The sequence below is a fragment of the Rhinatrema bivittatum genome, chromosome 1 (assembly GCF_901001135.1).
Source record: "Rhinatrema bivittatum chromosome 1, aRhiBiv1.1, whole genome shotgun sequence".
Classification (NCBI taxonomy): Eukaryota; Metazoa; Chordata; class Amphibia; order Gymnophiona; family Rhinatrematidae; genus Rhinatrema; species Rhinatrema bivittatum.
In genome coordinates, this window is record NC_042615.1 from 289296110 (window position 1) to 289311034 (window position 14925).

A 14925-nucleotide genomic window follows, 5' to 3' on the forward strand; every position below is an offset into this window, starting at 1 on the left:
TGAAGTAGAAGCAGGAAACTTATACCAGCCCTGTTCTTAATGCTGTCCAGCAGTAACACCAGTTCAGCTGAGTGAAGTCAAATCGCAGCGTTTCTGAAAAACAACCACAGGAACCCGAAGTGTCCCTTTGGGCACGAAACAGCTCGGCTTCACATCCTAGCTTCTCTAAGCAGACTTCCTGTTTAAACCAATCCCATCTGTCTTGCTTGAAGCCACCGAGGCGTCCGGGCCGCTTCCCGACCCTCGCACGCGCCCTCCCGCCGGCCCACGCTGCACGGCAGCGCTTTCGGTTTCTTTCTGCCAACCGCCGCGACGCCGCGAGCGCAGGCAGCTGACCTCTCGCAGAGGCGCACGTGACGTCACAGGGACCCTTGTCCGGCGGGCACGAGCGCGCGCGCGCAGGCAACCTAGAGCCGGGGACTGCCGGTGCAAGGGAGCTGTGGGTGCGCGCGCGGGGCGGGCTCACATCCTGTAGCCGCTGGGTAACGGGAGTCGGAGGGCTCGCGGCCGCAGGCGGGTGCTGTGGAGGGAAGGAGGGAGAGCAAGGCGCGGCAGCTGCCGGTTAGTTTTCCGGTGGCGACTGACAGCGTGGGATTCCCCCCTGACACGGAGAGCCCCCCCCCCCCGCGATGTGCTCCTCCACGGAAGAGCTGCTGAGATACCAAAGGGAATGGGAGCGCAGGAGCGGGGAAGAAGAGCTGCAACAGCGGCGCCGGCTGGAACCGGGCAGGGACTTCGAGGGAGTAGCGGAGAGGCAGCAGGTCAGTGAGAAACTCGCGTCGGCCGTACTTCACCAGCACTGCCGCCTGAGAAAGGGAAGACCCCTTTTCCCTCCTAGCACACCTACCCGCTCCCCCCCCCCCCCCCCCATCCAGCACTTCATACTATAGGCGCCAACTCTTGCAAACGATTTGGTGGGGTGCTAAGCTCAACACAGATTACCCCCCCGTTCCTGGACCCGGACAAGGAATTTAATCAATATTTGGGGGTGTTTAAGCACCCATAGAACTAGCACCTAGGTAAAGTGAGACACACCTACCCGTCTGACCGCACGTCTTGAGGGTTGCTCCTTGGGCAAGCAGTAGTAACCACAAAGTCTCCCTTGTCAGGATCACGGCTCCCACCTTCCCCCCTCCCCAATCCATCCATTTTTCCCCCCTCTTTTAGTTGCAGCCACTGGAGAGGAAAACGGCAAATAGCAGCAGTATTTGCATTTTAGTTTTAATTTTTCATTATTGAGCCACCTCGATTTAAGCCAGGTCTAGTGGCGCTGAAAGGAGCCTAGGTTTGTTTTTTTTAGTCTTCGGAGCCTCCACTGGAGGCACCAGGGAAAAGTTGTGACATTCAAAAGGGGGCAAGGCTGCCACACCCTGTAACAAGACTTGAAATAGACCTGTGCTTCATACATTTACATGCACACAGATATCCTGAGATGGTTACACATACATACATCTGCTCGCTTCAGAAATGCACAAGTATCTAGCTATTGTGTATTTAGGGCAAGATTTAAAAAAAATACACGTGCGCGTCCATGTGTGCACGATTTTCTAACATGCGTGCGCATGTTATAAAATCCTGGGCAATGCACGCAAGGGGAGAGGTCGAATAATGCAAAATCGCACGGTGACAAGATCGGGGCCTTCCCCAGTTCCCTCCCAGTCCGCTCCAGTTAAGGAGCGGACTGGGAGGGAACGTCCCTACCCTAACCTCCCTTCCCCTCTCCTCCCCACGCTCTAAAACCCTTTTTAAATTTTTTTTACCTATTTTGCAAGTTACTTCAGGGCCTGACCTGAAGTAACTTACACTTGCCAGCAGCCGGGACAGCGAAGAATGGCGCTGTCCCAGTCCGCCCACTGGACCACCCTCTTTTAAGGCCCAGCACTTACGCATGTCCTGGGGTTTATGTGCGTGGCCGGGCCCATTTGAAAATAGGCCCAGCGCATGTAAGCCCCGGTCACAAGCATAAACTCCAGGATTTACACACGGCAGGGTTTTTATATCCGGCCTATAGTGAGTGTACAGTGTATTTCATACACTTTTTTTTTTTTTTTTAAATAGTGGTGTCCAACACTGGCCTCATTGGTCACAGTCATGACCATGTCCTGTCAGTTTTGGTGGAGCTCAAGGTATTTCTTTTAGATCGCCCCCCCGAGGGAGATGGTAAAAAAAAATAATGTAGATCAGAAGATGATCTAGATGATATATTAATACCTGCATCCTTGGCTGTTAACTGACCGTAGAAGTCCACTGAATTTTGCCTTTGATATTGTAATTTAAAAAATCTAAAATGTTTTTATTAAAACTATATTTTTCAATGGCAGTAGTATTCTTGTTAGCATGCATCAGGGGTAATGATAGCTATGGCCACAAAGGGCCTATGCCCTGAGTCTCTTCATTAGTGCCGCAAGTCCCTCCCACTGCCTGAGCTTTAACCTTTGCTTGGAGCTGACTTTTTTTTTTAATCCCCATCTCCTCCCTCCTCCATACCCGTTCTGCACTTGTAATCCAATTGTTTCTGCTGTACTGGCACCTCTCTTTGCCTGCACACCTGTAGCCTGCACAGTTCAATGACAAACTATTTGAACCATTTGGGGTTCCCTAGCTATAGAGCTTCGTGGTTCAAATAGTTTGTTGTAAACTGTGCCTGCATGATTGAAGATGAGAGATGCTGATATGTGGAAAGCAGGTGTAATCAGGTCACAAGCACGGGACACAGAAGAGGGAGGGAGGCAGATAAAAAAAAAATAGTCGTAAGAAAAGGGCTTGGTGTACAGGTGCACAGACCCCAGTTTCTGTGGGCAAGGAGAAGAGAACTGAGTCTCTCAAGTTTGGGAGAGTGAGGATTCCCAGATTGGGTGGAGAGGGATGAGGAGTGATCGGGGACTATGACATTACCCAGATTAGGGGGTGGGAGGATAAGGAAGTGGAGATTTCCAGATTGAGTGGAGGGGGAGAGTGGAGACTCAGATGGAGGAGGAAGATGGGAGGGACTTCCTAAATTTGGTGGATGAGGATTGAGGAAGGGTAGAATGAGAACTCCCATATTGGGGGAGGAAGGGAAGCAGGGACTCCCAGGTTGGAGGTGGGGAGGAGAGGGAGAATGGTGGGGATTTGTCTGTAGGCAGAGTGGGCTCTTGGAGACTGGGTTGGAATTGTATGGGAGACTGGGGACTTTGAGATTGGGAGAGAGCAGGGACTTGGGGGTGAGCAGGGAGATTGGGGACTTGGCAGGTATTATATGGTGAAGAATGAATGTGAGCATGTTAGATGTGTTGGAAACGTGAGACTGATAAGTGGATGTAAGATGTGGGGAAAGCTTGACATATGGTGTGAAGGACCTAAAGCTGGGAAATGGTTGAGAGGCAGTGGAAAGGGATGGGTTTGTGAAGAGGGTGAGAGGATGAAAATTGGGCTGGGGAGGAGAGTACTGGGTAGGATAAGAGAAGAAAGAAACTGGAGGTATGGGAGGAGATACATGACAAGGAAGGAACTGCTTGGGAAAGGATGAGAAGTAGAGGAAGGTAGATGGAGGGGTTGAGTACAGAGGATGGAAATGGGGGATAGGGAGAGGGTGAAAGGAAAATAGGATGTTGGGAAAGGAAGGGATGTGAGCATGAAGATGGACTGGGAAAGGATTGTGAGTAGGAGATGAAAAGCTGGTAAGTAGGTGAGAGGTGAAAAGAGGGAGATTGAGGAGTGGAGAATGACAGAGAGGGAAAAGGAGTGAAATATGTGTGAGAGGATAGAGGCAGAGAAGAGATGGCAAAACTGTCAGACATATGTCAGGGAGAAATTGAAAGAGAAAGAAGAAACACAAATAGAGGAAAAGGAGTTGAGAAGGCAGACAAAGGAAAGAGGAAAATATATGGGGACCATTATTATAAGAAAATAAAATTATCCGTAGAACAGAGGTAGATAAGTGGGATTTTTTTTCAGTTTAGTGACTGAATGTTAACTTTTGGGATATGTATCTCTGATTTATTTGTTTTTTCTCAGTACAGGAGGAAATGCATTGCAGTTTCTCTGTGTTGCACTGCATGCAAAGTCAGTCTTTTTTGACTTGCCATTTCAATTTTTGTCTACATGTTTAATTTGTGGTCACTTAGGGCCTCATTTTCCAAGTGGCTCGCACGCGATAAGGGTCGTTTCACACGCGAAAAGTCCCTTATCGCATGCGATACCAGGATGGGGGCGGAGTCGGCCCCGGAAGAGGAGGAGTTGGGGCGTCACTGGGGCCGACTCCGCGAAGATGCGGACGACGAAAAGGTAAGGGCCTTTTCGCGTCCGAGTTCGTGCCCAATAGCTACACCTTCTATGGTGGCGCTATTGGGTGCGAAACCGGCAGTGATCGCACCGTGGCCGTGCGATCACTGCCGGCTAGCGCAGGACCGCCCCCCCGGGTCAACCCCCCCCCCACCCCCACCCCTCATTACCTAAAGTATCACAGGCCTGCGATACTTTAGAAAATGAGGCCCTTAGTTTGTATTTGAGGATCTGTCTGTGTGTCACAGGTGAAGTATTCTGCAGTTTGGCCTGTTCTGTTTTTTCAGTATGAGGTATATTACTGTTCTAGGATCTGGTGTAATATTTATATTGCTCTCTTTTCATAGGCAGGATGCTGATGGAATCTGGTAATTTGTGTGTTTGCTTTATAGGTTCTGCATGTGAGGTGGTGGGGTTTTTTTTTTTGTTTTTTTGTTTGTTTTTTGCAGACTTGTATTACTTCACAAGGTTTTTGGTAGTGGAGGGAGTCTGTGTTTCAGTTACTAAGATGACACTAACATCTGAAAATTTTAGTATGGTAAGGGGAAATGTCCTAGTTCTGTTCTGCACCCATTGATGGGGGAGTTGCTATGTAGATGCAAGGTGTGTATATAATTTGACACTTGATTTCAATTGGGGTTCTGCCCCATACTGTATAAACCCTGCACTTCACTCCCATTATCAAAATCTCAAGGGTAGAGGAGGAAGCTGGAGGGCTTATGGGTTTGTACCCCGGATTTTTTGCATGCCTTGCAATGCTGCTGGCATATATTTTATCAGATAATTGTCTTTACTGTAACATAACATGCCCTTGCCTTTGACTCAGGGCAGCTATCAGCACAATCATCTCATGAGAATGCTTGCTCCCTTGCCAAAGGCACTATCGCTTAATTGAATAAACCATCAGCAATAAACAAGATACACATCCTTCTCAACAGTCCTGCTTTTCTCCCTGGGATGTCACCTAGCTTCTCAGTGAAACTGCTCTTATTGAAGGATACCTCATTCACAAAAAGGGACAATTTTCAAAGAGCTGTTGAACAGATAATGGACGAATTTTCAGAAGAGCCTAACCTGCTAAGTTTTCTGTTGAAAATTTCCTAAATCTAGCTGGCCAAAATTTGACCAGCTAGATTTAAAACAGTTATTTGGCTGGGGGTTGCCTGCCTAAACTTAATAAGTAGTGTTGAAAATCAGAGCTAATTGGCTATGACTGGCTAAATGTGGTCATCCTGAGAATTTGGATAAAATTTGTATATAAAGAGTTTTATTGTCAATCGAAACAGTAAAAAGACAGATATGAAACATTGAATACAAAACATAACTGTAAATGCTCCTTAATATTAGCTGTGCATATCAAAGTATTGCAGTACATAACCATGATTGACCAGTTTTATCTTTATAAACATGTCCCAATCCTATCTCCCCCCCCCCCCCCCCCCCCACACACACACACACACACACACATATCTGGGAACACATAGCCATATTGGTAAACATTTTAGAAAGAAAGAGCAAAAAAGGGAGTAGGAAACAAATAAATAAGACGGAATAGAGAGAATGGAAGGGAGAATGTAATAAAGGTGGGATCATGAGGAGGCAATGTGCCTACAGTAATTCTATTATGGAAAATTCAGGCAGAAATAAACGAATGGTGATAAACAGAATTTGGGTAAAATTTAGCTGGTCAGTAGGGTAAATATTTTTTTAAAGAAGAGGTTTAACTGGCTAACTTCAGAAGTTAGCCAATAAACACTTTTTTGAAAATCCACCCCAGACTGTCCAGTAATAGTCCATCCCTTGTGCAGGATATCCAGCAATTTAGTACCCTACTCCTGAGGTGGCCAACTGTTGTCCTCAAGGGCTATAAACAGATTTGGTTTTCAATATATCCACAATGAATTTGCATGTGAGAGATTTGCATACAATGGAGGCAGTGCATGCAAATCTCTCTCATGCATATTTATTGAGGTTATTCTAAAAACCAACCCTGTTTGTGGCTCTTGAGGACCAGATTTGACTGCTCCTGCCCTAAATGTACTGCACTGGTTTTATGGACAGAGCCAAAAAGTAAATTTCAAAATTCTGCAATAAATTCTTAGAGGAAAAAATTACTTCTGAAAGGAAAGTAATTGTTGAAATTAAGTAAATTACTTATTGAAGTTTTTTTGTTTTTTTCTATTTATTGCATTTTATAAAGACATTCAAGCAAAAACATGAGGAGAAAACAATGGCATCATAGCAATATAACAAGGAATAACCTGAAGTCAAATCTTCAAGTAAAATGAGAAATAATATCTATGCCAAATATATGATCCAAGTCCTCAAATATTTGGGATCCAGACATGTTTCCGTATAGAAATATACAAAATCATGCAGGTAAAACTAGCATGAGAGGAGTATTAATCCTATATGAAGGAGTACATCCAGCTAATATGAGGTCAGCTAGCACTCAAAGACACAATCTCTTCCACAGTAGGCAATTTATCAATAAGAAATTTAAACAATTGAGATGGGTGAAAGAAAATATATAAGAAACATCATAATATTTTAAGACATTTGCATGGATACTTCAAAATGAAAAAGGCACCCAGCTGCAATACTCTGGGCCTCATTAAGAGGAACTGCTTCCTCCTTTTCTGTGTTTGCCTTGCTAAGTCTGGAAACACTTGAACTTTTAGATGGAGAAAAGATTCCAAACAATCGGGCCGATTCAGTAACGTCCACGGGAGAGCGGACAAATGCCCGCTCTCCCGGCGCGCGCACAGGCCACTCTCCTCTGCGCGCGATTCAGTATGCTAATTAGGCCCAGCGGTAAAACCAAGTAAAAGGAGGTGCTAGGGACACTAGCGCCTCCTTTTGGACCAGAGCAGCGGCTGTCAGCGGGTTTGACAGCCGACGCTCAATTTTGCTGCGTCTGTTCTCGAGCCCGCTGACAGCCACGGGCTCAGAAACCGGATGCCGGCAAAATTGAGCGTCCGGTTTTCGACCCGACAGCCGCGGGCCGACTTCAAATTTTTTTTACTTTTGGAAAGGTTCGGGACCTACGACTTAATATCTCCATGATATTAAGTCGGAGGGTGCACAGAAAAGCAGTTTTTACTGCTTTTTCTGTGCACTTTCCCAGTGCCCGAAGAAAGCAAAATGTGCGGCTTGGCTGCACATTTTGTTTTCTGAATCGCACGGGAATACCTAATAGGGCCATCAACATGCATTTGCATGTTGCGGGCGCTATTAGGTTCGGGGGATTGGATGCACGTTTTCGGCCCCTTACTGAATAAGGGGTAAGGGAAAACACGCGTCCAATGGCGGGTTAACAGTGCACTCTGTCAGCCCGAATGTCTAAAAAAAAGTTTAAGAATCCAGCCCTATCTGATTCAAGTAAAAAAGAAACAATTAAAGTTGTTTGAGCTAATTCACTTTCAGAGGTCTCAAGGACCTCTGAGATATTCAAATTACCAGAATCTGCATGTGACAGAACCTGCATATTCTGGCCCTCTTCAGATTTTTTCTTAAAAGGTGGTAAATGGTAAATCTTGTACTAGGAGGTATCGCTTGTTCAGGCAGTTTTAATGCTTCTGTCAAATATCTCTTCCACATATCCTTTGCCAAGGTATAAGGAACTCTAGGAAAGTTAATAAACATAAGTTCCTTCCCTGGATTTGATTCTCCAAATTTTCAATCCTGTTTGACAGGGCCTGATTTTCTTTCATCGGCATTTGTTGTTCCATCATATTCCCCATATCTTGTTTTAAAGACTCACTCAAATGCCCAGTAGTATGTTCTCTTCTTTTAAATATTTAAGTTGGTTTTCAAATCATCCTTTAGTATCAAAGTTCATGAAAGATTTATGGCATACAAGGCCTTCGGTAGCCAAACCACCAGTGCCTCAATTGTGGTTTGGTGCATCTCATGAAGCCTCCTGAACCACTGGAGTCAGCTTCATTGAAGTTCCTCATGTGGAAATTATTATTCCTGGTTGCCATTATGTTGGCTAGAAAAGTCAGTGAGCATTGGTGCACTACTCACCATACATGCAGTTTTTCCACTTTGCACTCACCCCAAGTTTTTACCAAAAGTGGTGTCAGTTTTTCATATAAATCAAGCCATCATGTTGCCTACTTGTCATGGCTAATTCAGCCCTTTTCAACAGAGAAAGCAAGTTTGCTTACTATAAACAGGGTTTTCTATAGTCAGCTGGATAAATTAATTGTGCTTATTATTTGCTCTCCTCCCTGGAGAATCAATTACTGAGGTAAAGCTCAGCTCTACAATCAACTGAGGGGTTCAAGAGATGGAGCCCACGTGGGAACTCCCATGCTAAGTAGAGCAAAAATTCTATGAGCTAAGAGAGAAGGGTCTGTTCGATACTGTTGGATGAGTTAATTCATCCTGCTGTCTACAGAGAATCCTGTTTATTGTAAGCAAACTTGCTATATTGTGCTTATAGCTTAGACTAAGAAGCAGTGGTTTTTAAATGATCAAACATGTCCTATTTATAAAAAATAGCATGCTTTTCATGGATAAAACATATGAATAAAAAGCGTCTGATTAACGAAACTGTTTTCCATAGACAGAGAATGGGAAAATATTTTCAGTAAACAAGGTCCAAAGTCGTAATTCATGCTAAAACTTGTGACTTTTGTACCTGAGATATTAAGAAATACTTATATCTATACTTATATTTCTAAACAAAGCTGGGTCTCTCAAAACCAGCAGCTAGCCTGTCCTTTCCCTTTTGCTGCTTCTTTTTACCAAGCTTTTGCTTTTTTGTTGTTTTTCATTTTTTTATGTTTTCAGACTTTTGGAAATAGAAGTGTGTACCTTCTATTGTGACCACACTATTTTCTTTTCTTTCCACTCTTCAGCTTATTTTGATTTCCTGAGATGCAGTTCTGTGTTGAGCTGCAGCCAGTGCTGCAAAACAAAAGCAACACTTGGCTCAGATATCTCCAAAGGGGTTGTAATTGTTACCTCAAGTAGTGAGCTCAGCCTTAGCAAATCAGAGAAGCAAAAAATTGAGTTAATTCCAAGGTCTCTTGCTTTGGTAGTGCCAGCCCCTAGACAATCTATTTTTTTCAGTCTGTCAGAAATATTTGAAATAAAGTACTATAACAGTACAATAATAGTGAAACTAAAATTCCTTTTCACTTGCTAGACCTGTCCATTATACTTGTAATTCTCCCGGCTCCACAGTTGTTGGAGACAGAGGACAAGCCCCCGATGACCTCCTCCTGGTCATAAAGCAGAGTTGTCATTGGGCCTTTGCCAGTACTCTCTATCTCCAACAAGCTGTGGACAAGTGTAGATGGACTTCCTCCCTGTCCTGGGAGAACATTGAGCTCCAGGGGCAGCAGTTCTTCGGGACTGTTTTTTCCCTTGGAGCTGCCTCCCAGGTGGCCCCTGGTTGAGGCACCTAGGTGTGGGTGTCTGCTCTCGAGGTACTCAGGACCTCCCCTACTCCTTGACAGTAGAGGTTCTGAGAGGACCTAGCCCTTCTAACGATTTTTTTGGGGAACTTGAGGTCTCTCATGCTTGGTTCTCTCTTCTCTCCCTTTCCTCCAGTACTTTTCTTTGCCTTGGCCTCTGCTCTCCCAAGCTCAATGTGGAACACACAAAGTTGTAAAAAAAAAAAAAAAAAGGGGCAGCCAAGCAGTGCATGGCAATGCCTGGCAGGAGAGCTGTGTGCAGTGTCACCTCCACGTTTGCTAGAGTCCCTGGAGATGGTGAGTAACTGAATGGCTTGGCGGGAAGGCAAGGGGAGATTCGGCACTGACGTTGTGGTGCCATATTAGAAAATACAGGGCTGCGGAGCCATGGCACACCAGCAGATTGACTGTAAATAAATAAATAAAAAATAGAGAGCTAGTACAATGCTCTAAGGCCGCCAAATTTGATCATGTAGGGTAAAGAAAGTCCCTAGCACTGTCAGATCCTTCTGCCCAGTGTGCAATGGGAGGGCCTGGATTATCCTCTGTATCTAGGCCCGATGAGGACCCCCTGCAGTACAGGAGAGGAGCTGTAGGTGGTGGCAAGGCCAACGGCTGCTTCACCTTCCATGGTGCAGAGCTACTGCCCCTGGGGCAGTCAGCCCCGGCAGTACCCCAGATAGAAGAGCAGCTCGAGGAAGAAACTGCAAGCAGGACAAGGCTCTGATTAGAGACCAGGGGAGTTCACCCTTCAGACTTCTCTCTAGAGTATATACTGCACCAGGCTTTCTGTGCCGTGTAAAAGCCTGGATTTGTTGTGGGATTGAAGTCGCCTAATCAGGGACTGGAGGGTAAAAGCAAGGCACCATAGCACCTGTGAGAAGCCCTCTCTCCTAAGGGGTTCTCATCTATGTCAGAGTTTAAGGGGGGAGACTGGTCAGGAAATGCCTTGGAGCCTAGTGCACCCCCGAGCTCTCAGGAGGAGGGGCACTGCTTACTGAAGGAAGAGAGCCCCTGCATAGTGAGACTGTTCTACAAAGCGGAACTGGTAGTCCTCACTGCTAACATGCAGATAGCCTGGAGGACCCAACAGAAGGTGACCCCATACTACTGGAGATGATGAGATCATCAAGTTCCTTTCCCTTACATGAGGCCCTAAGGTCAATGGTATTGGCTGAATGGGAATCCCCACAGGGGGAGCTCAGAGGAGGCAAGGTGATAGGGAAGCTATACCCCTTCCTGTGGAAGATAAAAATAAGTTGTTATAGATGCTAAGGCTGGTTGCCCTGGTATCATCAGTAGCCCACAGAACTACTAGCCCAGTGGAAAGGGGACATCCTTTAAAGGACCCCCCGGATAGAAAGATAGAAGTGATCTTGAAGAAGCTTTCTCTTTAGGGACCTTATCTGTTCAAGCTTCCATCAGTGGAGGTTATGTAGAATGAGCAGTTTTCAGTATTTATCCGAGAGCCAAGACACAACATGCCTGGAGTCATCCATGGCCTTTTGTGGTGGATACAATGTATGATCTGATTAAGCTATTCTCAAGATCAGTGAGTTCTGGGGTCGCAGCCATGAGGCTTCTCTGGTTTTGCAGCTGGGCTGCAGATTCGGCATCTAAGATATGCCTCTACAAATTTTCCTTCAGGAGGAGCTGCTATTTGGAGAGGACTTTGAGAAATTGGTAAAAGATTTGAGGGAATCTAAGCCCCCAAAACTTCTTGAAGATAGAGGCTGATTGAACATGCGAGGGGTGTGCAGCAAACATTTTAAGTATCAGCATAGAGGAAGAAGTTTGGGGCTCTTGGCAGTGCATTCAAACTGTGGAAGGTCTCAGTCTTTTTGAGGAGCCAAAAGACAGAGGGGGGGGGATCCTCCTGCAACCGTAGGGAGTGGTTTCCCCCCCCCCACCCCAATAATATCCAGCAAGTCCTTCTGACAATAATGTGAATAGGTGGATGCCTATCAAGGTATTATGTAGAGCAGACCCAAATTACCACAGACCAATAGGTCTTGGACATAATTTCAAGGGGATATGCCCCTGAAAGTGCCTACCTGATACTAAGTATCTTTGCACATTGCAAGTCAAGAAGTGTGGTAGAAGCAACCCTGCAGAAATTGCTTGATTTAGAAGCCATAGTCCCAGTCCCCTATCCCTCCCCACCCCCCAAAGAAAGATGGGGCACATTCAATTTATTTTGTAGTTCTGAAGAAAGATGGGACTTTTCGTCCTGTGTTAGATTTTAAAAGGGTCAACAAATGTTCAAGGATACCCCATTTCAGAATGATGACACTCTGCTTGGTGATGGCAGCAGTAAGCAAGGGAGAATATCTGTCATTAGACCCGACAGAAGCCCATCTCCATATCCCTATAGGACTGCATTTCAAAAGCATGTGCATTTTTGCATTCTAGGCCAACATTATCAATTCAAGGCCCTATCTTTCGGGCTTGCAGCTGCCCACAGGATCTTTACCAAGGTCATGGTGATCAAGGCAGCTGCTCTGCGCAAGCAGGGAATACTGGTACATTCTTACTTAGATAGCTGACTCATCTGAGCAAAAAAACACCCAGGAGAATCGGCAGGCCTCAGCCAGGATAGTACTGCTTCTAGAAGGATTGGATTAGGCAGTGCACTATGTGAAGAGCAATTTGGAGCCTTCACAGTCACTGGAGTTCTTAGACGCCATACTAGATACAGGGCCAGGACAGGTGACGCTCAAACCCAAGAGAGTCACCAAGCTCTTGGAACAAGTATTAATTCATTTAAAATATTTATTATCTGCCCCTCCAACAAATTTGGGACAGGATGCAATAAAATATAAGAAAATAATTTTTGCACCATAAGATATCCCAGTGCTTGGGACTATCTACAGATACTAGATCTGTTTATGGCAACCATAGACGTGATTCCTTGGGCTAGATTGCATATGCATCCATGTCAACAGACTCTGCTAACCCCTCAGGCACCAGCCTTTCAGGACTACAAGTGCTGTATTTGGCTGCCATTGGCGATGCAGGAGAGCCTGGGCTGGTGACCAGATCTCTTCATCCTCTCAAAAGGGGTAGACCTAGAACCACCTGACTGGCTGGTGCTGACAACAGATGCCTGCCTGAGTGAATGGGGAGCTCATTGTCAGGGCCAGGTGGACCAAGAGAGCTGGATGGAAGAGGAAACAGATTAGAGATGACATTGCAGGCATTCCTACCAAGATTGAAGGGAAGGGCAGTCAGAAATCTATTAAGACAGTGCCATAGTGATATGTGAACAAACAAGGGGTGCACTCATAGCCAGAGGGCTTGCAGAAGAGATACAAAGGATTATCAGATGGGCAAAGAGAAATCTATCCCAGCTATCAGAATCCCACATTGCAGGATTTTCTCAGAACAGGCTGGACCCAAGGGAATGAGAACTCAGCCAGGAAGACTTCTGCATGATACTGGAACAATGGGGATTACTAGCAGTGTATTTAATGGTAATGCCTATCAATGCCAAGGTACACAGGTTCTGTAATTGTCGCAAGGAAGCAGCATCTAGGAGGATAGACTCCTAATCCATGCTTGGCCAAAGGATAGATTGTTGTATATATTTGTACCATGGCCTCTGCTAGGCAAGGTGATTAAAAGAATAGAGGATTGTCCCTCAAAGGTGATACTAGTGGCATCATGTGGGTCTAATCAGGCTCCTAGTGGGGACCCCATTATAGCTCTCCAGAGCACAGACATTGCTGCAGCAAGGCCCAGTATTAACGGAAGGCCCAGCTCCATTCTCTTTTATGGCCTGGCCCTTGAGAGGGCACGGTAGGGTTTATTTCCCAGGCAGTGGTGACGACCATGCTAAAAGCTCAAAGAATCTCAAACCTCAATGGCCTATATACAAGTCTGGAGGCTATTTGAAGCTTACCATCGGCATTGTAGGACTTTACTAGGGAAGTCAGATATTTCACAAATCCTATACTTCCTGCAGAGGGGCTTGGACAAAGGATTAGCGTGCAAGGAGCAACCATTTTCTACTACAGGGGCTGAATTAGAAGTACCCAGATAGCCGTGCATCTGGATGTGGTGCGCTTCCTATAGGTGGTAAAGATGATATGTCCACCCTTCACACTTTTAGTTCCTCAGTGGGACCTTCATCTGGTCTTAAGAAGTCTAGTAAGGGCACCTTTCTAGTCTCTGAGGCAAACGTTGGTGAAGGGCCTGACCTTAAAACTACCTTTCTGATAGTGATCTGCTCTGTCAGAGCATTTCAGAAATACAGACCCTTTCTTGCAGGGAACCATACTTGCTGCGTTCTCAACATTCAAGCACCTTTTGGCCAGTACCCTCATTTCTGTCAAAGGTAGTGTCCCCCTTTCACCTCAAACAGTATCATTACCAACCTTTGAAAGAAAGGAATAAAAAGAAAAGATGAAAGATTACACCTTCTGGACCTGTGGCACGTTGTATTAAGTTACTTGAAAGTGACAAACCCATTTAGAAAATCTGATAGGCTGTTCATTGTGTTCAAGGGTCCACAAAACAGAGCAACATGACAAAGGCCATGTTAGTGAGGTGGATTAAACAAGCAAACACCTCAGCCTACCTATTTAATGGAAGACAAGCACCAGGGGTACTCCATGCTCATTATACAAGGGTGCAGTCAGAAACCTGGGCAGAAGCACAGTCTGTCTACTCAGGCAAAATCTGCAGGGCTGCCATTTCATCATCCCTGCATTCATTTGCCAAACATTACAGGCTGGATGTACAAATGAGGGAAGAGTCTGATCCTGGATTTGGGGGTCCTCCAAGGCAGTCCTGTCTTCCTCCCACCCAGCCTAAACATAGCTTTTGTATCTCCCACCTGTATTGAACTGGTCTAGAGGGAATCAAGGAAAGAAAATTGTAAAGTAAGAACAATTTTACCTTTTTGCATGACTTTAAAACTGTTTATTTTAAACTGATTTTAAATTGATAGGAGCAGAGAGCAAACAACATAGCAAATTCAACTTTTCAGAATTTAAGGCCCATCATGGGTAACATGACTAGGTAAAATCTACTTTGCAAGAAATGGCATAATATTGAATAGTAGCCATAATAACATCCCAGCCATTCATTCACACTTCCCCTCTTTTTCTGTCTGTAACTTCTGTGAGTTATTCATCCACCTGCCAATTTCAAATCATTACCTTTTTTCTTAGGTAATTTGGTGATAACGTGCATTAGTATGTAGCAAAACCCCAGTAAATGGAAACTGCTC

The 14925-nt window shown here is 45.3% G+C and overlaps 1 protein-coding gene across 1 annotated transcript in view; it reads left to right on the forward strand.

Annotated features, from left to right (window-relative positions):
* The first annotated feature begins 274 nt into the window (after positions 1–274).
* FAM241A (family with sequence similarity 241 member A) overlaps positions 275–14925 on the forward strand; it is a 63153-nt gene continuing 48502 nt past the window's right edge. Inside the window, exon 1 of the mRNA XM_029596184.1 lies at positions 275–761. Coding sequence (XP_029452044.1) covers positions 630–761 — 132 coding nt within the window. The 5' untranslated portion in view covers positions 275–629. The remainder of the gene's footprint in view (positions 762–14925) is intronic.